This window comes from Pleurodeles waltl, chromosome 9 (assembly GCF_031143425.1).
Source record: "Pleurodeles waltl isolate 20211129_DDA chromosome 9, aPleWal1.hap1.20221129, whole genome shotgun sequence".
Taxonomy (NCBI): domain Eukaryota; kingdom Metazoa; phylum Chordata; class Amphibia; order Caudata; family Salamandridae; genus Pleurodeles; species Pleurodeles waltl.
This window is the reverse complement of record NC_090448.1, coordinates 97,190,128-97,216,194: the sequence shown is the minus strand read 5'-3', so window position 1 is coordinate 97,216,194 and position 26,067 is coordinate 97,190,128. Positions and strand designations below refer to the sequence as shown.

Here is a 26,067-nt window from a genome sequence, read left to right as displayed (position 1 = left end):
CGGACAAAGCAAGAAGAATGCTGTGGGCAGCCTGGGCAAATGGCACCAACAAGCGCTACAGGCCGGCATGGTCTCAATGGGTGAGCTGGTGTCTTCAAAACAACCAGGATCCCTCGGGGTGCGATGTGGTTCCCATCGTGAATGTTTTGGCATACCTGGATTCGCAGGGGTTGGTGTACAGGACTGGGAATTCATATTAGTCGGCCATCTACGTGGGGCATATCCCCCTACAGGGCTCTCGGATGGGGGAACACCCTTTGGTGTGCAGACTGATGAGGGGGGATACATTCGGCACTCCCTCCTGAACGGCGACACTATACCCACTTGGACATCAACAAAGTCTTTTATTCATTTCATTCTTGGCAAAGTGAGAAGTATTTGTCACATAAAGAGCTTTCTGAAAAATTGGCCATGCTACTGTGCCTAGAATCATGTTGTGGGGTATCAGACATTCGCACCATGAATCTTACAGGAAGCCTTTCCACACCTGACGGAGTCACATTCCATATCTCAAGACGCAAAAAGTCGAACTCTAGGGTGGTGCCCTATCCAGCCTTTGACAAAAGTCCCGAACTGTGTGTCGTAAGATGCCTAAAGGCATATGAGCATGACAGAAGAATTTCATCCACCAGACGAATGACAACTTTTAATCTCACTCAGGAAACCTTTCAAAGCAGTCATCTCCCCTCCCACTGCCAGATGGATCCATTGGGTTATGCAAGTGGCAGGCACTGACATCTAGCAGTTTGGTGCCCATTCGATGAGGGGGCAATGGTTTCTAAGACGTTTTCTCTAAGTGCTTGCTTGGACTCCATGTTCAAAAGGTTTTATTTTAAGCCGATCCTTGACATGGCTTCTTTGGTGGTGGACAAAGCTTTGAACAAGCATAATCCTCGCCTCCGGTCCTGACATAGAATGAAATATTTCCCAGTAACCATGAAGGAAAGTTTCAATTCTATTAAGGATACAGAGACGAGGGGTATTACCACCCAAGGTTCCAAGAGTTTCCCTCTTTTTTCCATTTTTTATCTCTATCCAATTGTTTTTTTTATTACAAAGGATAATTTCTTTCTTTTTCAGGTCTGGACATCATAAGGTCAAAGTACTGGAGGCTCTTTTCTGGATAAAATATATTTGGTAGTTGATCGTTGTACTGTTCAATGCTAGCTCCATGCATGGACATTCAGAAAAGCTCATGATGTTTTTTTCTTACAAGGTTTTTGCACGATTCAGTACCTGCGCGGGCTTGGTGAGGTACCACGGTTTACGGTTTTAATTTAGTTCCTTTTCTTTTTAGGCTTTCCTTTTAGGCTCAGATGGGAACAAAGGAGAGTGATGCGAAAGAAGGGGATACACTCCTGTCACACTCAAGAAAGAGGATACGCAGGGGAAGTTCACATATTTGACCGCAAAACTGATGTTCTTTAACAGTCTGCTGTAGTTCTTTCACTTTGGCTGATGGGAAAGTTAGTTTTATATGTTTAATGTTGAAGTCTGCTGGAAGTGAATAAAGAGAGAAGTAGAGCATAAACCTTGCCTCAGTGTACTTAAAAGAATTGAAAGTTTCCTTCATGATTAATAGGACATTTTTCATTCTTATTGAGGTGGACGATATTTTATCTGAAAACTTGCTATTACCACCTTCACATTAACTGGATACTTCAAATGTGATGCAGCTATCTCTGAAAGGTTTAGAAGGGACTCTTTATTGTAAAGTCTCGAAATTTACAGACGCCGTTGGTTGGGAAACTCCAAAGGTATGTTTAGTTTTGCTGCTCCGCTTTCAACAAACTCATGGAAAGTTAGGATGTCATCCCCTGGAGATACTCAAGAAGGAGACTGTGCAGGAGATGTGGAGGTGTATGACAAATGTAATAAATTGGAGTTGGAAACAGGAGAGGGCGAGAGAGAACGGGTATATGATCAGATCTCTGGTACAAAGAGAGCTTTGAGAAGAGAAACTCTGTTCCGATAGGTGTTTGAGGGAAGAAAATTAGTTACTTACCTGTACCTGTGGTTCTCCTGTATTGGTATCTTTGATAGATTCACATGCTTGAATCATCCCCGTCGTCGAGGTGGGAGCTTTACGGTAACTTCAAATACATATAGCAGTAAGTGTAACACAGTAGGCCCTAATGGTCCAACTAGGCACTGTTATAGCCTATCCATGTTCTTTTATAAAAAAAGAACCAAACTTGAGCTACAGCCAATCAGGCGTCAACACCCTCTAGAACACTCCCAACAGAGGCTGTTTCCCTCAGATTTTCTAGTACAAGTGTGAAGCAGAAAGTTCATTTATAAGGGGAGCCTCTGAGGGGAGGAGGGTGGGTCACATGTGAATCTATGGAAGATACCAATACTGGAGAACCACAGTTACAGGTAAGTAACTAATTTTCTTCTCCTGTATTGGATCTTTCATAGATTCACATGCTTGAATTAGAGTAGCGAGCAGTAATATTGTCTAACTAGGTACTAGCTGTATTATAATAATAATAATAATAATAATAATAATGAGTAATCCTACTCCTAGATACTATTAGATAGCAATATATCAATCTACACAGGAATATAAAAATAAGCACAATAATCATAAACATCTCAATAAATATCAAGCTAATTACAATAATAATAGCCACAATAATCATTATAAGCAGAAAAGTTAACCTTGACCAGATTAAGGAAACGTAGTTCACATACCCTTTTAGTGGAAGGTGGGATGACCAGAGAGGCTCACCTTAACGGAATAGATGCCTCCGCACTGCTTGCCCCAACGCTGTGTCAATGTTATTCGTCTCTTTGAGACAGTAGTGTCTTGTGAAAATATGTTGGCTGGACCATGTGGCTGCTCTACAAATGTGCTGCAAGGGCACTCCCGCGAAGAGCACTGCTGACGTTGCTACCGCCCTTGTAGAGTGGGTTCTAACCTTGTTGTGGAGTGATTTACCAGCTTGAGCATGACAGAACTGGATTGCCAGGCCGATCCACTTGGCAATAGTCTGTTTAGACACCAGGGAGCCCTTCCTTACATCCCCAAAAGGCCACAAATAACTGGTCTGACTTGCGGATGTTCCGTATTCTTTGAAGGTAAAATTTCAAACACCTCTTAATATCCAACAAGTTCAAAGTTTTTTCTGCTACCTTCTGTGGGTTAGGAAAAAGAGGTTTTCAAAATCACAGGTTCACTGAAATGGAAACTTGAGGGTACCTTCGGAATATATTTAGGATTCATCCTAAGAATTACGCTAGTAGTAGTGAATTGAAGAAAAGGCTCTTTGATGATGAAGGCCTGTATGTCACTTACACTTTTGGCTAAATTTAGAGCCAGCAACAACGCCAGTTTCCAAGAGATGAATTTCAGTTCCGCCCTGTGGATTGGCTCAAAAAGGGGTTTCATGAGTTGTCCCAACACCACGTTTAGGGACCATAATGGTGGGGGTTTACACACTGGTGGAAAAGCTAGAAAAAGACCCCTAAGAAATAGTTTCACAATCCTAGTAGAATATAATGAGGCAGTGTTTTGAGATCGACGGTACCTTGAAATTGCTGCCACGTGCACTCGGATGGAGGAATACGAGAGTCCAGATTTTGCCAGGTGTAACAAATCCGGAAGTACCTGCTCCGGAAGCGAAGAGATAGGATGGATTCCTTCCGCAGCACACCACACACAAAAACGCTTCTATTTCAGTCCATAAGTCTTATTGGTGGTGTCCGCCTTGGCTAGGATTGCCCTACATTCTGATGAGATGTCTAAAGTGGCATATTCATTGAATTCAGGAGCCAGGACGACAAGTGTAGAGATGACGGATCCGGATGCCTGACCTGGCCCTGGTGCATGGTCAAAGGGGCTGGCGTCCGTCTGAGTAGCACATGTGGCTGTTCCGAGAACATGAGGAGTTCTGTGAACCACACCTGCCTGGGCCACCTGGGTGCTATTAGCAGAAGGCGACATCCTTCTGTCTTCATCTTGCTGATGACCCTTAGAATAAGTGGGATCGGAGGAAAAGCGTAGGCATAGACCCTTGACCATCTCATCAAAAACGCATTGCCCCACGACCCTTTTTGGGGAAGCCACCTTGCGTAATAGGGGCATTTATTGTTCTCGTATGTGGCAAACAGATCGAGATTTGGTCTGCCCCATATCCGGAAGAGTTGGTCGACAACATCCTAGTCTAGTTCCCACTCGTGATACTGGATAATCGACCTGCTCGGAGTGTCTGCTAGGATGTTGGTCTGTCCTGGCACGTGCTCCGCCCTCAGAGATGTTGTTCCTTATGGCCCATTTCCAGATGTTCTGAGCTTGTTGGGAGAGCTGTAGAAACTTTGTGCCACCCTGCTTGTTTAGATAAAACATGCTCATGGTATTGTCCGTCCTGATCAAAACATCTGGGTTTTGAAGTCTTGGTAAAAAAGCTTTTAGAGCCAAATCTATTGCCTTGAGCTCTAGCTGGTTTATGTGGAGTTGCTTGTCCTTTCGAGTCCAGCACCCGCTTATTCGCAAATCTTGAAGGTGGGCACCCCAACCCTCGAGGGACGCATCCGTTGTCACTATGTAGCGAGTTACTTGAGGAAGAAATGTGAGGCTGCTGGACAAGTTGGCCGGTGTCGCCCACCAAGACTTGGCAGCCCGTATTGCCGGTGTGATGAGAATTTTGTCTTCGAAGGAACCCTGCATCTGAAGCTACTGAGCATCCAGTTGCTCCTGTAAGGGTCGCATACGTAGTCTGCAATTTGGGATCAGCGGAATACATGACAAGATCATTTCCATTATTGACTTGTAAGTTCAAACTGAAACAAACCTTTTTTTTCGGGAGCTTGTGGGCCAAGCTGGACAGCTTTGGTTTTCTCTACAACTCAGCAACACAGTTGGAGACAGCCCTTGTGCGCATGTGTGTTTGACTGGCCCGAGGCGGCCGGCCAAACATACATGCGCACTGAGGGGAGTGCTCTGTGCTCTCTCCTCACTGCTAGTCACCCGTGGTCCCGCCCCTTTAGAAATAAAAGGATAATAAACATTGTTAATTATCCTTTTATTTTTAAAGGTTTGTAGCTCCTGCTGCTGGGGGAGGGGGGGAGTTGGAGTACACCTTCACTTCTATCCAGCAATAAACATACATGATAATTATAGGTAACCACGTTCCTTACTAAACCATACCTTTATATTACTGTTTCTATTGTAAAGTTATTTATAGAAAATGGCATCTCAAACAACATATGATTTTGGAAAGCTGCAACAATTTTAATTACAAAATGCCAGGTGTATTTCTCTTGCCATTCTTCAAACATATAGGGGCTTGCAGGAAATATGGACATGCTTAACACCTACCTTCTGATATTTGTGCCACCAGCCTTGCAAGTGCTGGGAAGGTTTGGACGATGGGTACACGTGACACCTATTGAGGGAATCCAGCTGCACACCAGCCATGGTGGAAGGCAATACTTGCTCAGGAAGAATCTGCACCTTAGCTTGTTGGATTCTGCAAAAATAAAATCATGTTACTCTAATAACACTTTTTTATATTTATATCGATTTGTGTATTCTGAAGGTAAGGACAATGCCTAAAACACTTTTGAAAAAATATTAACAGAAAATAAACACAGGTATTCATAATATTGACATTTTTATGAGCAGGGACCTCAAAGAGAACTACATAAATATGCAAACTATAGACTGGATACAGAGAAAGCTCCCAAAATACCCTTCTTTAATATAAGTATCTAATGTATGGGTGGAATGGCAGATCAGTTGTGAATAATGGGATGACACCTGTGATAGAACACTAGGCTCACAGGTAAAAACCTCTGCCGTGAGGGCTGCCCAGAATCTCCAAATTTTGAAAAAGAATAACAACCACACACCCTAAGTCAGACTGGAGGATGGCATATAGGAAAAGTATAAAACAAATGTCCATTCAATTTAATAAATTCTTTATTAAGGTTTGTTCAACAAGCAAGCTCGCTTTGGAGTCCACACTAGAATGTTCAGAGATGAAATACCTTCAATAGAGAACAGTGTTTCAGGTCGAAAAAAGTAAAACTGCTTTTCTTCTATTGGAATGAACTCTGTAGTAACACGGTCGAGTTCTTTTTAATTTTTTATAGAACACTTTATACATGAAACTTTCCCATCGGATTGATCTGTTTAGAAGGCACTGATTAAACATGCTACGAAATATGAGACTTCTTGGAAGACCCTAGACTCCTGGCATATATGCAGGTGCAATTCATGGTACTCAGCCAATACTGAGACAGATCCAAATTTGCCAGAAACCCCATTTCCACCCAGCCAATCTGTCTACGTGACATGGGTGTTTGAAGTTAACAATTATCATCTCCCAGGACCAGTCACATCTACAGCACAGTCAAAATGTAGTCTTCTAAGTAGGTGTGAGGCCCCTGTAACAACACAATGAGGTATCAAGAGTTGCTTGCATTGGAAGACAGCATGAACTCTATAGGGCATTCCCTACAACACATCCACTGTGATTGAATTCCCCACACCCGCCCTTTTAAAGGTATTTATTACAGATAAGGGAGACCACCAACCTACTGTTATGTCTCTCTTAGGTGTGCAAAGCTATTTTTATTTTTTAGTGTTTAAAATTAATAAGTTTTAAGAATAGTCAATAATGTAGACAATACATAACTATAATGGCAATCATACAGAAGCCCAGAGTCTTGTGATGTGACATGAGAAATAATAATAAAACAAAATAATGTACTTGATTGTAGTACATCAAAAAGTATACTTAAAGAATATCAAAATACAGAAAGAAAGTAGAAAGAAAAACTAAAGCAGGAAAAAGGGAATAAAGCCAATTTAAAATAACATCTGTGTCTTATAATTCACACAGTAATATGAATAATGAAGTGGAAAAACCTCGGTTTTTACTATATTTAAAAAAAAAAAACAGCCCAACATGTAGCTTTTTTTCTTCCATGTGCCTGCCTAGACCAGTCACCTCTACAGTCTGAACAACGCCTCCACCGTATATTAATTCTGCCAGCTTCGCCTGCCCCGAATCCATTTTCCTGAAAAAGCCCGCTACAGACCATTTGTTAGTGGTGAGGTACTGCCAGAAAGTAACCAGTACTGTATTGGGTTCTACCATCCAGTTTCGATGCAGTACTAAACTTTAGAAGTTGCATAGAAGGAAATAAGACACAGTAGATAGCCTAAAGCTGCCCAGATCAAGCCCTACCTATTCACTGTTGAAGGACAGACTGTTGACAAAAGCAGCATTAGGCAATCAACTATTCACCAGGGCTAAACAGGGGTTTGAACTTTCATTGTTGCATGTCTTATGTGGCAGAAAACATTTCAGAAGTAGCCACGGGGTACCATATAGAGGTCTTCAAAACATCTTGGTATAAAACTAAATTATCAACAATGGACTATTAAATCTTCCTCAATTATATCACTGTAATACCTCAAGACTTCCCTCACATCAAGAGAACATAATGCTTGTTCAGTTACAAAAGGCTGATTTCCAAATAAAAAAAAGGAAAGGCTTCAAATTTTTGAATGATAAAATCCCTATTGATAACTCAGCTGATTACATAAAATTGTTTTAGCTCTATGAAATACAGCATAAAGCTGATCAGCTAAAGAAAGATACAATCACTCTACGGCTCAGTGCAAGAACTACTAAGAAAACTAGCTTGTAAAACAAGCATTACAATTTAAATGTACGTGTAGATTGGAATTGAAGATGTAATTAAACTCAACAGAATGACAGTGGCTTTTCAAGTTGGGTATAGGTCCTTTAGTGGTGGAAGCACTATATGCAACCCAGCTCAAATTATTTCATGACTGAGATTTTTTATTTAAAAAAAAAGGATTTTTCGGTGGGTGGCAGTAAATAAGTGCCTTTTCAAAGTACACCAGAGCAACGCGTATCTAGTTAATTTATCAGAATACCCTTTTTAGCCAAGAAAAGAGGGGCAATAATTCTCTTAATTGAACATAATGCTTTAGTTCTGGATCTCTTGCTTCTGCCAAGATTTGCATACATTCACGTGAACAGCTTAGTTTACCATATTACAGCACTTCAGGGGCCTGGTAGGTAAAAGTTACATTCTCAAAGTCTACCATTTACTAAAATGCTGAATGATGGAATACTTATTCAGCCATGAAGGTTTGGATGACCTCAGGTACCTTTCAAATATAGCTACCTCTAGGCTTTTCCTTTCTTCATCTAGCGTACTGAAATCTTGGGCACATCTGCTAGTTTCTGTATGGGACAAAAGCTTAACCTTTGTTCTTGTTTCCTTAGATAGCCAATAAATGGTCTATTTCTTTACCGCTTTGCACATGAAAAAAAAGATAAAAAGTTCCCTTCTGAGATCTTTGGAGCTGCAAGAGGAAGTGACGTGGCGAGCTGATGATCCTCTTCTAGTGCTTTGAATTTGCTGTCAAGCCTCAGGTCTTGCTCTATTACAGGCCTCAGTAGCTAAAAACAAATGTGTTCTGTAGAATTAATCTAACACTTCAAGGCTGCAAAGCGATTTCTTTCACATCAGTATTCCTGGGCACCCATTTGAAATGAATGGTTCAGAGGGTATGAGCTATAATTTGACCTCTCTTTATGGTGTTGGGTGATGTGCTCAAGGCTCAGAGACATGCTCCAATCTTGCACAGGGAACTACGTATAAGGTTCTGCAAAAAAAAAAAAAAAAAAAAAAGGGTGAGAGAATAGACAGGGTTGAGCATGCAGGTATCAAACTTTATGTTTCTTACAATTTTTTAGATGGTCCTGTGAACTGAGATTTAAAAAATAAATACATTTGGAATCCCACACCAATATATACGCTGATTTTTGTATCCATCCTGATTTACTGGATTGAGTGATGAATTTCTGTTTTTAATGTTGGATTGTTTCTTGCTCGATAACGATCACAGTTAATCTACAGAGATATGATAATAACTGAGACACTTTAAATTCTTGACATCAGACACTTTCCCACTGTACACTGAGGTACATTTAGGCTTTTAATATTTCAGTTGCTGTTTTACAACCAGCACTGGCCTTATTATAAAATCCTTCAATAATGTTACAGACTCTGAAATCCACAGGAGAAACTGCACGGCTTTGTTTCACTAGTTTTCTCTGTTTTCCCTAAGTGCTGTTTCACCACTAGAAAGCTCTCGGAGAAATAAGACACATTTCCACTGTGTTCTATCTTTTTTAGTGTTGTCTTTGGAATACGTGCACCCCTTGTAGGTCACGAGAAAGAACCCTCGACATGTAGAAATAATGATAATAAGGAATATTTAAAAATAAGCAAACACTATTTTGGCCCTCATAAAAAAAATGCTTATATAAAAAAGGAAGAGTTTCGATTTTTAAACTGATTCTTGAAGTTTTTTTTCCCAAACAAATGCATTTTATTTTTAATTTCAGCTACAATCTTTTGTTGGTTTAACTTTATATTCTGGTGTGGTTTTCTTAGGTGGTAATTTGATGCCTGTGTTCTGAAACATAAAAGAGTAAAAGTTCATAAAAAATTTAATTTGGTATAAAAAGTTTAAAGTTATTTGTTTTGTTCGTTATGTGCATTGAAATGTTTTTGGTCTATTAATAGTACTGTGATCGTGGTCTTCAGAAATGTTGCAGAGAATGTGCGTCTGAGCTTCGACATTGTCACACAAACATTTTTGTATTTTTTTCCAAGGTATTTATCTTTCCATTTTTTTGTCCAGTTGTAAAGTGTATCAGACTGTAAGGAAAGAGGCTTTTTGCAGCTTTACCTCCCACTTTTTGTCCCCATTTTGACTACTAGGTACTGGTGTTATGGGTCCGAAATGCCCCGAGCCTTGCTAAACAGGAAAGTGCTTTGACCCTTAAATGGTTTTTGGTTAACTGGCTTCCCCCCAACTGGCATAAGCGGACTTACCTGTACATCTTTAGTATATGGTACCAGGGTTACCTAGGGCCTGTAGGTGGAGGAGTCTCACATGGACTGCAGCACTAGTTGTGACCCCACTAGTACGACAAGGTCAAACATGGCTCCCAGTCTGCCACTGCAGACTGGAAGGGCGGTTTAAAACTGCTAAATCGACGTTGCCATGTAAAGTAATGGCAAAGCGCAAACCCTCCTTTTTAAAGTAAGCCAGTCAACCCTATGGCAGGCCTAAGGCAGGGTGTCTCATGTTAAAACGTGGAACCTATACTTTTACCTGCTCCAGCAGTAAAAACCTCAATTGTTGTTTTAACTATGGAAAGGATAGTAGCCACATGTGGCAAGAACAGAGTTACAGCCTGGCACCCCAGCCCGCTAACTTCTGAATGGGACTACTAAGGTTGGTACGGTTTGGTATCAAAAGAATCAGTGCGTTATATCAGATGTAAAGGTTAAATCGAATTTCATGTCACTGGAGGGCAAAGTACACCTTTATGAGTTTGCCACTTTAGTTGCCCAAGTTTTCCAGTGCCTGTTAATTGATGTACACAGGGCTTGTCCGGCAGACAGCTTTCTGGCCTACTAGGGAGACGTGCCAACTACTTCCAGGAAATGATATAATAGGGTACTGCATGGGAGAGAGGTGGTTCCTCCCTCCTGCAGGAGCCCAGTTTTGTGTTACCCCCAAAAGGCAGGAATTAAAAGGAGAAGCCACCATTGAAGGGCAGATGTGTAATTCTACGGATGAGGGCTGCCCTATTATTTAGGCAGACAGGCTTGCACGTGGAGCAGAGAGGGGAAACTGGTTGAGAAAACAGTTTCCCCAGGGGCGCGTAGCCCTGAGATAGCCAAACACCAGAGATGGGCTAGTGAGGTCTGAGAAGGGTCTCGTCATCATGGGAGTGGGTAGAATGGTGCATCCTGGAATAGACCAATGCCACACACCACAGGAAGTGGTCACCAGGTGGGAGGGAACCTGGTAGAGCATAGGTTACCAACTGCATCCTGCCCCAGGGGCATTTTCCAAGCAAAAAGAAGACACCCCTGGCACTTAGACCTCAGATCTCTACTGACTGAAGAAGACTGCCCTGCTGAAGCAAGGGACCAGTAAAGAGAGGCTGCACCGGCACGGACTGCACCTGCTGGCTAGATACGGAAGGGACTGTGCTTGCCGTGTCTTGCTCAAGGAGAAGACGTCTCCAGATCTCAGCAAAGCCAAGTCTCCAAGGCCAGCTGTCTGGCCTCTTGCTCGCAGAACAGGGACACAACAGCTGAAGAAGCCTGTTGGTGCAAGTTGGTAGCCCAACATCTTCAAGTCGTTACCACCTCTGCCGTGCAGCACCAGGTCCCAACACACCTGAGTTTGCTGAGCCCGGGAGTGCTGTCAGAGAACTGCTGGCACCCTAAGAGGGAGAGTTATCGACACAGGGCGACTGGTATTCCATTGGTGACTGTACCTAGGTCAGACCAAAGAGGACTTTATGGGATGTCAACCCTGCAATGAGGACCCCATCACTATCTTTGTGGACTAAGGAATCCCCACAGGCAGACCCCCGTCAACAGCAGCGCATTGACAGCATCTTTAGCATCCTTCATCCCTTGCATTAGGACCACTTCCACTGGAAAGGCCTGCATTGAGTAAAAGTGCAGAGAACCGACTGAGGATTGCTTCACCTGTTGAGGTAACCGTTCCTGAGGATCTGGTTGGTCCCCTTGACTGGCTACTGACTAGAGATGCTCACCTAAGATGATTCAAAGCAATCACATTACACCTAGCCCACTTTTTTACTGAAAACATTTTTTAAATGTCAATTATTGAATTTGCCAAAGCTTGTTTGTGGTTAAGTGAATTATTTTGATTTATTATTTTTTGTAAAATCTATATCTCTGGAACCTTCTGATGCATCTTCTGTTTTGGCGTCTAAATTTATATAAAAATACAGTCTATTTTTTGTAGAATTTCTTGAGTGCCATGTCGATTTTTCTTCAATTGTTTTAGTGCTGTTGAAATGCTTTACACTAATTCCTCTGTGTGGCCTTGCCGCAGCTACCCTGGAATGAGCTGAGTGTCTGACAGATGAACCCTACAGGTCCTAAAAGGGGTTGGTAAGTATATTACACGGTGAGGTCACACAACCACACCACATAATGCATGCAATTTCCTCACACAAATATAAACAAAATTAGGGATTACTGTTTCTGGTCAACAATAACCTGCAATTCTAGGTTACAGACATCTTAATTTTTACTTTGTTGTGAGATTTTTTAATGAAATGTATGTAAATTCTAAGAAAAATACTGCTAAATAAGACTATCGTGGTAGGCAATGTAATGGTAAATTAGATTAAGTGTACATGAGGATAACATAATGCAGGAGAAGCACTTGCAGGACGATTTACTTATGGACAATTAAATAAAATACAACCTCAGTAAAGTAGGTGGATAAACATTATTAAGGAAGAGTAGAGGCCTGGTAACACTAGTGCTGTGACTCCGTTTGATTCAATGGCAGTTCTGATGGTGTCTTGTCCTGGTATCCATAGGGCGTTTGTGGCTTGACCAGCATGGAATCCAGTTTTATATCTTAAATCTTAGAATCTAAACTTGAATCACGTACTTACCACTGCCCTAAATTTTCTTTAATGAAAATGTAAAAATATAAAAGAAAAAGGAACGACGGCACAGCTTTTCAAATACATGCAAAGAACATCTGTGTAGCAACCATGCTCCATGGTGCGAATATTTTGTGCTCTAGTGGGCCAGGATGGGAACTTTTCGATCTCCAATGAATGAAGCATGTGCAGCCAGTAAACAATCGAACTGAAATGGATTATAGATACATGAGAAAGTAGCTAAATTATAATGTAAATTTCTTTTGAAATGTCTTTTACGCTTAACGCAGGTGAGTCTCTGAAGTGGCTCCAACTGAGAAATCCCCAATAAATAATAAATCAAAGTCCACGCGCTTATCACAATTTGTTGCATAAAAGTTTCAGGAATCCTCTTGACATGCAGTGATATGCAGCATGTTAAAAAAAACATTTTCAAGGGAAGTGCTGTGTTACAGATTCTTACAGAGGGTTTCAAAAGGGTTTCTTTCATTAAAGATCATTCCAAAAATTATTAGAATTAATGTCACATTTCAATAACCTCAAAGTCTAAAATAAAAAACACTAGCTGGCAGCGAATCTATTTAAAATAACAATTGCCCCACCTGATACCTAGAAGGATACAAAAGAGTCCTGCACGCCTCCATAAACTCAGCACTAGCACAAGCAATCTTGTACGGGTCAAAGATGCATATGTGAATAACATCCTCTATAATTTCTCACACTTTCGTCCACGTCTTAGAGAGCCACTTACCCATCGGTCTGTGTTCTTATTTCCATCACTTTGAATCGCTGTCTCCCAACAGCTTTAACCTTGACAGTTTCGATGCCAAACTCTTGTTCTTCTCTGTAGGCGTATATTTCTGCTGTTGTCCCAAACCGTGCATCTATTTCACGCCCATTGCTAATGAGAGATAGAGGAAAATAATTTCAGCATATGTCGAAACAGCTGCAACAGAGCACTATCTTAGTGTTTTGGGAAGCAGCAACGAAATGTTACCCTATTACTAAAACGGGAAAAGGAAAAGCAGGGTAGAGCATCACACACTTATTTTAAAAGTATTGCGTGGGAGCAACTACAATTACAACATAATCTTTACTTGTCTGGTACGAACTGCATCATAGATTCACGTGTCATCTGCTCTAAATAAAGTACCAAACACTGAGCAACCAAACCGAGCAGAGCACTGAGAAATGTGTGGCTGAGGTCAGACAAACTCATCTGACTATCCAGCCGGAGGTCCCTGAACATGGAGGTGCGGGAATAGAACTTGAAACCCCATCTCATTAGGGCAGCCCCCCTTATGGGTTCCAGCAAAGGGAACACTTCTTAAGATACAGCTACTGTACCCATAGCTCTGTTGGTCGGTCCCTGGGACAAGGAGTAATATGGATACTTTTCTGGTGACAAAACACTACGTAATGGACCTCACTTTCATAAAGCTTTTGCGTAAATTGATAGAGGGGGTTTATTTTAGGGGAAGGAAACGAGGTACGAACCCGAGTACATGAAACAAGCTTTTGCAGAAAGATTTGACAATGTCAGAGTGAAATAAATTGGTCAGAAAGAGAAATGTTAACAAGTGGCTGAACATGAATCTCACCAACCTTAGCACAAGTAATAGCGCAGGCAAGCAAGCAATAAACTCACTAACCATGATAAGTAGGTGTCCATGAAAGCGGTCACCCCCAACTCCTGAAGGACCGAGTTCACTGGGTTTTCCTTTAGAAACTGCTCAAACTGCAAAGTGCAGCCTCCACGGGCACTTTCTTTTTATGTTGTAATCATTTATTAAAATGATGTGTAAGACAATTAGAAAAGCTATTCAGAAACTATCCAATATTCAGAGTTATAAATATTTCATAGTGAAGAACTTAGCGAAACGACAGTGAGAGGAAACGGAGAAAATTAAAGAAAACTTTAGACAAAAAATAAACAGTATTCCCAATGTAGAGGTCAATTTCCACATGCTTTCTCAAAAAAAGATATAAGTAGGCCATCAGACTTGATGACCTCACTCATGCCTCTGTGTAAACCTAGCTTTATGATATGCAAAGCCTTTCGTTATGAAGCACAATCATGCTCACCAATTATGGTGGTTGATTTTAATGCAAATGTTTTTTCACTGTCATTGCATGCATGGTACCTTGGGATTTAAAAGGAAGATTTTGCAATCGGTTGGCTATACACAAGAAGACTATTTGATATACAAATTCAAACTTTCTCTCAAAAATCCTTAATAACAGAATATTCAAAGAGCATGTGTCCTAGACCTCCGATCTTATAAAAAGTCCAGCAATTCTGGTCGAATTATTTTTGTTTTGTGCATTTTAGCATACGCATGTATGCTAAGAACAAACGCTTGAGTCACTGAAGCTACAATAAACCACTTATATTAGCCGTCCAATATTCTAGTTCAATTAGCTGAATTATAACTCACAATCATTTCAGAGCTCCAGCCTAGAAGGGCACCATTTCCTTTGTCGTTTATTACCTCATTTAACGTTTTATGAGTTAATTAGGTTGCAGAAACTCACAACCGCTTCAAAAACTGCTCAACATCTCTTTCCATGTTTTCCTAGCTATTACCTTATCTCTGCATACACAACGGCAAAAAATAATGCATACCTAATGTAAGAACTGGTTTGAATTGACATCCCTCAAATTCATCCTCGATTACAGCCATGTTCATACCACAATTTCACTTTATCCAATAAGGTGCTATCAATAAATAAAAGTGTTGGTAAGGCCAAATCGCAGGATTTGGACTAAAAGAAAACCTCTTCTACAGCTGGTTTTCCAGAGTCCTTTTATTCACCAACACACTCTTATTATATATAGTTTGGCTGCTAAAATTGCCTTTTTAAAGTTATGATCAGCACCGGAGCCATAAGACAATCACAGTCAAATGCAAAGAAACTGAAATTAGGGGTTTGGGAGGTATTATAAAGGAAGTGGTGGTCACAACAAACTGGGAAATTCTATGCATTATTTCTTACTTAAGCTCGGACTAGTTCGATTATGGTTGATCGAAATCTCTATTAACAAGATAAACAATGATGGCATAAGCTCATGGTGCATTCAAGTAGTTAGAGAACAATGGGTTGTGCATTAACACTAAACAACGTGCCTCGCAATGCTTGTGCTGGGGACTCAAAGAAGCAAGGGCCATGCTTAAAGTCCCAACGATCCTCCCCCCCCCCCAAAAAAAAAAAACAAATTCCAGGATTAAAGGTACATTAGAGGCCTGGTGCTTCCCTTATTCCTGAGGCACAGGCCATGTGTAAAGTATTATTAGAGGTGCTCGTAGTTCCTATCCAAGGCCTTATAGTTTGAGATCTAATCCAAATTACCTGTGGGGTTGTTCTGGGGGTGTGAAGCAACGGTTAGCAGACACTCTGTTGCATGAAGAACACTGACAAGTAGGGAAGAATGAATTTGAGACAGTCAGACAGAGTACATAATCAACTCCTCTACCATATAAGCCTCAATGAGTGTGCCTGTCTACCTACAACGCATTTCAGTAATCTGTGGAGATACATCCGTACTTCAGTAGAGGCATGCAGCAGCCAATTCAAGAGACGTGAAGTGACAAGGATAAAGACATTGACAACAGAGGACACTGATGGTCTGAAAAGATCAAGTGCCTTTTTTTCCCGCAAGCAACTGAAGACTACTGGGTTAATGTAAAAAATTCTGGCAACCAGCAGCCTCCAATGAATGTGCCACACTCCACTTAATCATATTTAAATTGTGAATGGAATGAAGGGAATCCGCCCGCTGTAAGATTTTCCAGAGGGTCCAACAGATTAGCCTTGTCAGTGTACTATCCACATGCATGTGTATGCCTGACAGTCAGAGGGGTACACTAAGGCCCTTATTAAGAGTCTGGCAGTCCTGGGACCGCCAGACTCGTGGTGGTGGTCGGACCCCCGCCAAAGCAGCAGTCCAGCCTCCACATTATGACCGTGGAGGAGCGGCTGTCAGTGCCGGCGGTCTTCATCAAGCAGTGCTGCCCTGGGGATTACGAACCCCTCTCCGCAAAGGCTGGCAGAGACGGGGTGCCTGGGCCCCATGGGGGTCCCTGCACTGCCCATGCAAATGGCATGGGCAGTGCAGGGACCCCCATGACAGCACCATCGCGCTTTTCACTGTCTGAATTACAGGCAGTGAAAAGTGAGATGGGTGCTGTTAAACCCGACGCACCACAACATAGCTGCAGGCTCAATTACAAGCCAGCATCAATGTTGTGTCCTGTTTCCCCCTGACCCAGCGGGAAACTCATAATAGGGCCAGTGAGTGGAAAACCGGAGTGGCGGTTTTCCGTTCTAAATAGTTTGGCAGGCGGCCTCCGCCGTCCACCAAACTCAAAATGAGGGCCTAAGTCTTGCATATAAAAAAGCACGGGTAAAGCCAATAGGCCTGGCTTTTAATGAGGTACAGCTGTGTAAACAAAATATCTGCATATCCATTTCTGCATGCATTACCACATTGAAGCCGGATCTACTGGCGTTGCTTGATTCTGATGGGTACCATTCTTTTTACTCAATCCCAAATTCATCTAGAATCATTCTTTTTGGAAGGCCCTCTTATGAGAAAGATCTACAATAGTCAACATTGACACTTACCGACTATGCGCATGGCAAGCACCAGTTGCGAAACCAAAACTATCATAGGCCTAATGCCTTCAGCCTCAGCTACTCTAAAGATGTGCTGGAAAGATGCCCCATCCTATTTACAGCCTCCATGTTTAAACTACAAGTGATTAAGGGCCTGATTAAGATCTTGATGGATGAGTTACTCCATCACAACGGTGAAAGATATCCCAGACGCTCAAATATAAATTACATTGGGATTCATATTTTGGCTGATGGGATATCCATCAGCATTGTGACGGAGTAACTCATCCACAAAGATCTATATCATGCCCTAAGAAGTAAAATCTTTCCTACTGCAAAGCACTGACTACAGAGCAGATGATTCACATGTACAATCACAGGCAGGGCTAGGCTTCATGGATAAAGGAGACAGTATAGCTAGAGGTCAGACAAGAATCGTTAGGAAGTAGGTCTTATACCTACTAGGGGCCTCATAACTGGCTTGCACACAGCTAATGTGTCAAGTGCATTCTTAAGTCCAACAACAAAATAATTGCCTCAGCAGTTAACACCATGGCACCTCTTATGCTAACATTACAGCGAGGGAACCTAGTCAATAATGATTTTTATGGAGGCCCTCGATAAAAAGAAGAGGATTGAGAATCCAGAAAATGCCTGGAGATCCTCCAAATATTTGCACAAAAATAAAATCTACAAAGGAAAATGACAAACTAGACATCACAACAGTCAAAGCCATTTATTTTCAAGGAAACTGGTTTCATCACCCAAATTGGCTGGATTTCTATTCCAATACATCCGAACCCATTGTGCAAAGTAGTTCCCCAGTCTTTCAACTAACAGACGTAACAAATTCCTCACATACTTTACTGAAATGGCTTTTTCCATTAGAAACAACAACACACTTAACAAGCCTTCATCAGAAAGACAAACACCTAAAACCAGAAATACCCAGAATCAAATCACCCTTTTCATCTCAAGGGATCTCAACCTGATCAATTAGATTCTCAAAAGCCTACCTGGATGACTGACAATTTACTGAAAGGCAGCTCTAAGATTGGGGTTATATGTATATCTTTAAAACTTAAAAACAATTTTGATCTGGAATTGAGTGAACTGAAAGTTAACGACTTCTCATCAAATAGGTTTTAAAAACAAGAACATAATTCCCCTTAAAATGAAAAGATTCAAAATGACCCACGCAGAGCACCATATCTTTTCCAGGGCTTCCACATCAAACTGGATATCACTGCCAATGGACCTAAAGACCCTACGTGCTTTCTTTCTGCTGGCATCTGAAAACTCATCTCTTCAGCCTAAACCAAGCCAACTAGCTTTCTTGTTTCAATAGCATCTATGCACTCTTGGGTCTGTATGTACCAACACATTTTCCCATTGACACAGAATGGCTACAACTGTTTGATGCATCAGGCCCTTACTGTTCTCTGTTAAGCATTGCTACATGTGTTACTAAAATCTACTGTTCCTTGCAAAGAGTTGTTGCATTTGTTGCTGAAATGTAAAGCATCCATATGCTATTTAGTGATTAACTGTAATACACGACGTGGACACGTAGACTCACAACAAGTTATAAAGACCACAGACATTTCTTTAATACTGGGAAACAAGCCCTATTATGTGGACCTTGGAAGACGTAGCCAAGAAAGTAGACAAATGGACAAAGAAACTGTGAAGCGGACACAGCATCACAGCAAACAGGAGTACAATGGAAGCACTCTTTCTGTGAAAGTACACATCTTTTGCCGAACCTAAAGCTATACTTAGGTCAAGCAACAACCTGGGAGAGTTTGCATGCATGCGCATGAATAAAAGAAGCACACGTATGAGAAAATATTTCTATAAATATGCAAGTCTGAAAGATAGGCACATCACCCATTGATTGTCTTAACATACAACCAAACTCTTAAGAGTCGTTTTCAGTATTTATCCTCTTCATATTAGCCCAAATCTAACAGCAACATCTTCTCAAGTCTGTACCCCATAAGTGTGCATACACCAGGTAGCATTCTGTCATGCCACGTTGCTCTCCTTACAGAAGCACTGCAGTACACCCACAAATGATTACCTGTATGCAAGTACCGCAAATGTCCGATCTCTCTGTATCAGATTGCGAACCATGCTGACCTCCTGTGGGCGAAAAAGTTGGAGTGGCAATGTCTGCCCAGGAATGAGCATCACCATGATGTGAGGTAGCACCGGAATAGTTTGGCAGCTGTCTTCATCATGCACTGTCCTGCCATGGAACTCTTCCATGTCAGATCCTAAATACTGAGGAAAAAATATTCACACTTTAAAAAACTGAGTTACTAAACAGCTGATGAGGGCATACAGGAATCAGTGCTGCGAGCTACAATACTGAAAATAATTGAGGGTGACAGCATTGGGGTACTATACAAACGCAAGGCTTTACAGGCCAGCAAACAGAATGGTGATACTGTCCTACTGCTGCACAGGCAGAGGACAAAGCTGGAAGACAATAAAGCAAGTCATCAAGGGGACTAGCCTATAGCACTGTGTTGCAAGTTACAATTTAGCCGTTTGTCACGAAATTAAAGAGACCAAGATTCTGACTGGACAGCCCTCTAAGGTCCTACTAATATTGAGAATTTTAAAAAAAAGCTAGAGTCCTGACGTAATGGTTACAAGGGAGAAAGACAAATGTTTTTTAGGTTTCCTCTTTAGTAGGAAAGAAATGTATGGTCTTTGTAAATGTTTTAATACCTGAAAACAGGGTAGAAGGATTGCTTCATTGTTCAAGGAGAAGGCTCGTTAGTAGGGTTTCCAAGCTAAAAATCTAACAAATAACAGAAGAGAAGGAACTATACCTAAATATATACTTACCAAGGTAAATGCTCATGTATTTAAGTCATAGTTAACATTTCTTTAAAGTATGCTTCTTGGTCCTTTATTAGCTTTCTTTCATTGTCAAGACCAATTCAAGTTTATGCTTCAATGTTGTGAAAGAAACAGTTTACTCCAGAGGGTCTGATATACAGAGCATTGTGACCCTAAGGGAATTGTTGCTATGCTGTCCAAGTTAGGACATGGAACCCTCACCCACCATTGGTGGAGTGCTTGATAACAGGGTTCCATTTTACATAGAATGTGTTATAATTATCTAATTGCAAATCCAGTCCATTTTAGGGGCCACTGATAAGGTTAAAAGCAATTTTTAAGGTTAGGAATCATGATCATTCCTACATCAGATAGTGTCAACATGTTTCAGCCATAAATGAAGCCCACAGGGGGTCAAAGGCCCTTAATAGGACCCAGGATCCATACTACTCTCCCTATTCTACATATAGTTACAAAATGATATAAGGAAAGAAATAAGAGCAACCAAAATGCAAAATGATGCAAGTGCTTATCGTTGTTCTCAGTAATGTGATACCTATACATTAATCATCAATAACCCTAATCTGTTTGTAAATAGTACTAGCTACAAAGGTGTTTGCCATTTTACACATCTATAAATAACAGATATTACAATGGCTCAATTTAAGGGTGCACGTAATCTAACTCAGAAAGATAATGGGTTGATTCAGGTCTGAAGTGATTTCATCTGTTACCTACGAATGACAGTTAACATGGGGAGAATGCTTACCTCAATAAGCCACCTGATGATGAGGAATAATGCAATACTTTGTGGGGCATGTCCAAGGCAGTATAATCTATCCGGAATAAATAGCTGTTCAAATTTTAATGTGCACAATTTCTTCATACAGCGCTCATGTCCCTTTCAACTCTAAGTGACCTTTAGTCTGATGCAGCAGCATCTACTGTCTTTACAGTACAGAAACTGATAAAGACATACTTAATTGCAGCATCAACTTCTATAACTGTACTGGACCAATATCCAGATCTCTTTCAGGTGGCAAAAAAAAAACCACTAAACAGTGTAAAACATATGATGCAAAAATAAAACCGGTTGTATAGAAACCTGGAAAACACGTACCGTGTGTGACGTTGGCAGACTTGTGTCAAAGTTGATAATGTTGGGCTTTTCGGCATCCTTGTTATCATGATCTTCCACTTCCATCTCATTCTCCTCATCTTCATCACTCTCTGCTAACGACAGAAAAACAGGTTTTCAGGCAGTAGATAATAAACTCGGCAAGAGATGCACCAGCTGCATCTAGAGACATCTGCCTCTGATCCAACTGTGGCTTAAGTGGAAGCATGTCACTGGTGATATTTCCCAATGGTGCCTAAACAAGTGAAAAGTAAAGGGCAAAAGGAAATGATATTGATATTACCCATGTAGTGGGGAGGTTGGGTAGAATTGATGAGTTGCTGGCCTTGTTGAGGCCGCCTCTCGGTCCTCCTGTCCCGGAGCTTGTTACTTTTATCCCTCCCTCTGAGCCAGTCAAAGCTGGGAGAGAAATGTCTTAGGCCACCTGACACGGCTCATAAGGCCGCGTATCAGTCAGTCCAAAAACGGGCCAAAAAAAGAAGCAGCAAGACAAAAAGCTACAACAGCCTGTTGCGATTCCCAGTGACTCCTCATATATGCCACAAAATAATGTAGCCACTGCTAGCTGCCCCTCCAAGGATCCCACCTAGCTGCACCTCAAAGGATCCCACCACACCCGCAATCAATTTGCCTAATCCCTCTGGAGGCCCCACTGTGCCTTCGAAAATGAGCTTGGCATCCTTGCTGCAGGTCACTTCTAATGTAGCTTCAATCTCCACTGTTAATTAAGTTTCACAGGACCTTAGTATGCAAAATAATTCTGTAATTAAGGTTAATTTATCTTCTCTGGCCCATCAATAAAATAACGTATAATTTGGCACAGGTTCTATCATGGTTGTCACAACTGGGAGCCCTTAGGGTTGCAGCTAAAACGTGCAACTAATACTGCTCTAGTCCCAGTTGGAATGATCCAGAGCACGTGCTTGGTACTACTTTGCCTTGAAGCTCACTTGATTCTTGAGAAGGCAGGGAGGAGGAAGTGGAAAACAAAAAAAAAAGTGAGGAGAAGAGTTAAACTGCAGTAACCTCAGCTTCTGTACTCTCGGCCCGGCATGAGCTTGAAATCCACTTATCTCAGGCCACAAAGAAGATATGTAAGGGTGCTTTTGTGAAGATGTTTCACTTAATCATTTATAAAGATATTGGGGAAATCAAAAAGACTTTCAAGGGTGTTCCATAAGCAACGTATGTCCAAGCCTGAAGAAACTTTGCCAAACTAGATAAAAGGTCTTACCATCTACTGTTCAGTTATATTAGATTAGCTGCCTCACCTGGGTGCTCCAATTGCTTATTCCTGGAACAAAACGTTTGTGCTAAGAAGGAGTTTGGGTGTAACTACAGGAAGCTCAAGCATAGCTCTTCTTTTTGTGCACTACAATCTCACCCTAAGGCCAAGTGTTTCCGGAAGTTCAAAGAAAAACGTCGCTAAAAGTGAGAGACTACCCTAACTCAGCAGTAAGGCTACTTCCCTGGTTATTTTAGGATTTCATACTACTCTTTTCCAAAGTTTGCTACTCAGTTTTAAAAAAACTGCTTGTTTCACATGAAAAAAACTAAACTAAACCCTACTCACATATTCTGTGTTACCTCTTTCACTCACAAGATTCATTTAAAAAAAAAAAAAAGAAGACATTGGCAATGTACATTGTTTTTTTATGTGCAGTTGAAGGTTTTATATCACGCTTCACAACATGAGAAAGGTACAACATTGACATTTACAGTGCAACTTTCCCTAACACAAATAATAAATTAAAGGCAGGTGGCAGATGGAACATTACACAATGCTCTCACACATACAGAATAGGTACAACACATGCAGCCAACACACTAAAGAAGAAGCAATGGACAAAAAGGATTGTTGTGTGAATTTGTAGAGCGCACTATCATCTGCCAGAGTATCCTGGCACTCAGCAGGTGTATGTACCTAGACCTGCCTATGGTATGTTGGTTAACTGAAAAACCAGGGCTTCAGCTTCTTGCGGAATTCAGAAAGATAGGTGGAGGCTCTGATGTGGAGTCGGGGATGGTTCCATGCTTTAGGAGTGATGCTAGAGAATGTCTGTCCTCCTGATCTCGTCATGTGTGTGCATGGGATGTGTGTGAGTAGGAATCCTGCAGAAAGGGTGTGTCTCTGTGTTGGTCGAAGGAGATGCAACTGTTCAGGTAGGGGGGCCAAGTTGTGTAGTGCCTTCAAAGTGTGTGTGAGGAGTTTGAAATAAGCGTGTTTGTATACTGGGAGCCAGTGGAGCTCCCAGTGGTGTGGTGTCATATGCGTTCTGTGTGGGAGGGTGAGTATGAGTCTAGCTGGCAGGTTGCGGGTGGTCTAATCTAGTGAGATGCTTGGTGATTCTGGCCTAGAGGGTGTTCCTGTAGCCCAAATTGCTGGTGACTAGGGTGTGACAGTTTTTCTAGTGTTCCTTGGGAGTCATTAGAAAATCTTCCTCAGCATCTGCAGGGTGTAGAAGCAAGATGCACTAATGGGATTGACTAGTTCAGTCATGCCCAGCTTGCCGTCAACAAATATTCTGAGGTTCCTGGAGTGGGTGCTAGGTGTGGGTCCAAGTTCAGCCGGCCACCCATGGCCAAAGATCACTACTTGCGTCTTGTCAGTGCTGAGCCTGAGACAGTTGGCTTTAATCCCGTTAGTGACTTTGGTCATGGAGGCAATGTACTTGTTTCTTGTGTTGGAGATCTTATCTGAGAGGGAGTGTTAGACCGGTCAGCTCTTGGCATGGTTTCCCCTGTCTTTGATCATGTGATGAATTTTGTTTTTGCTGGCTTTAGGACTCTGGGCATTTTACCACTGCTGACTAGTGTTAAACTGCAAGTGCTCTCTATCTAAATGGTATTTGGGGGATTGGTTTATCCATGGTTGGCATAGCTGATTTACCAGTAAGTCCCTAATATAGTGCAACTGGTGTGCCCCTGGCCTGTAAATCAAATACTACTAGAGGGCCTACAGCACTGACTGTGCCACTCACATGAGTAGCCCTGTAAACATGTCTCAGACCTGCCACTGCAGTGTCTGTGTGGGCAGTCTTAAACTGCCATTTCGACTTGTCAAGTGCCCCCACTTGAAAGGCCCAAAGCATCCCTTTTACCACATGCAAGTCACCCCTAAGGTAGGCCTAAGGCAGCCCCATGGGCAGCGTGCAGTGTATTTAAAAAGGTAGGACATGTACTGGTGTGGTTTACATGCCCTGAGAGGGAAATACTGCTCAAATTTGGTTTTCAGTATTGCAAGTCCCATCTCTCCCATGGGGATTGCCTTGAAATATATTTTAAGTGTCATTTTCCATTGGAAGCAGATAGAGATCTGGAGTTTGGGGTTTTTGAACTCACAATTTAAAAATACATCTCTTGGGAAGTTGCTTTTTAAATTGTAAGTTTGAAAATGCCACTTTTAGAAAGTGGGCATTTTCTTGCTTAACCATTCTGTGCCCTCTGCCTGTCTGTGGAATACACATCTGGTGGGTCAGGATGACAGTTGGACTGTTTGTGAATTCACTGTAGACCAGTGGTTTTCAAACTTTTTAATGCTGCCCCCCCCCTTCAGTGTGTGTGTGTGGGGTGGGGGGGGGGGGGGTTTGGGACATCGGGCACATAATTTTTCACAATTATTCTTTTAAGTTGGCAAAGTTTAAACATGTCTAGACTTATTTAAACATTGCAGTTAAGTTCTGTTACCTTTTTAAAAATGCTTGTTTTCTTCTTAAAACAAAGCACTGCTATCTGCATAATGCTTCTTTTGGCCAGAGCCTGGAGCCCTCCATGGGATCACTTGAGGCCCTACTGTGGGGGGGGGGGGGGGGGGGGGGGCAAGTTTGAAGAAACCTTCTCTAGACAGTCACACAAAGGGAGCTGAGGTGTGCCCTGCATATCCTGATCGGTCTTTCTGGGCTAGAATGGTGGGAGGAGCTGACACTTGCACCTGAACAGGGTGTGTTGAAGAGGGTGGGCTGAGTGATGAACCTTGAGGGACACTGCAGATGAGTTTGTGGGCTTTCAAGGAGTAATGTGCCAGGCTGGCAGCTTGCGTTCTATCTGTTAAGAAGGAGCAGATCCAGCAAGGGGCAGGCCCAATCTCATGCAGGTGCCAGAAGAGGCTGGGGTGTGAGACCATGCCAAATGCTTCAGAGAGGACTAGGAGAATGAGGGCTGCTGTGCCTCCTCTGTTAAGAATCATGTGGATGTCGTCTGTAGCAGTGATGAGTGCTGTTTCTGTACTGTGGTTGGGCCTGAATCCAGACTGCGTGGCATTGAGGAGCTGGTGGCTGCTGAGGTGGTTGGTGAGGCTTCAGTTAATTAGTTTCTTTAAGATCTTTGCAAGGTTTGGTAGAAGGGAGATGGGTCTGTAGTTTGAAAGTGTTGCTAGGTAAAGGGATGGTTTCTTGAGCAGGGGCATGATGGTGGCAGGTTTTCAGAAATGTGGCTGAGTCAAGGAAGGCGTTATGTTATGGGTGTTAGTGGTTTGCTGTTCTGTAGGAGTCCTTTGACGAAGATGTCGTGGGGCAAGGGTCAGATGAGGCCCCCAAGTGGATATTTATGGTAGCATCAATTTTGACCGTGGTGACAGTGAGCCACGAGGTCAGGTATCGTTCTTGGGCCCTAATGGGAAGTTGAGCTGCGATGGTGACAAGGTCCAGTTGGGGGTCGAAGTTGCTGTATACTGTTCCATATACTTTTCTATCATTTCCATAAACAGACAAACACCCAAGAAGTACAACACTACTGGAAGAACTGCCAAACCTCTTATGGCATTACCATATATTCATGTACTCATATACGATGATGTACACTCACCTACCTAGTGTTGTATGCCTCATCAGTGGGTTGCACACCTAGCACTGGGAATCATCCAAGAGTTCTATTCTTCATTGGCTATACAATCTTCTGGTTATGGGTTCTCTAGTTTGGATGAGACTATGTCACATGTCAAATGTTAGG

At 41.9% G+C, this 26,067-nt stretch overlaps 1 protein-coding gene across 2 annotated transcripts in view; it reads right to left on the bottom strand.

Annotated features, from left to right (window-relative positions):
* Positions 1–26,067, bottom strand: part of CRBN (cereblon) — a 117,933-nt gene that overhangs the window by 88,226 nt on the left and 3,640 nt on the right. The window contains exons 2-5 of one of the 2 annotated variants that reach the window (XM_069206357.1): positions 21,103–21,215; positions 19,213–19,415; positions 13,264–13,413; positions 5,324–5,474 (exon numbers count right to left, since the gene is read on the bottom strand). In XM_069206357.1, coding sequence (XP_069062458.1) covers positions 5,324–5,474; positions 13,264–13,413; positions 19,213–19,415; positions 21,103–21,215 — 617 coding nt within the window. The remainder of the gene's footprint in view (positions 1–5,323; positions 5,475–13,263; positions 13,414–19,212; positions 19,416–21,102; positions 21,216–26,067) is intronic. The other variant, XM_069206358.1, reaches the window with a different exon arrangement.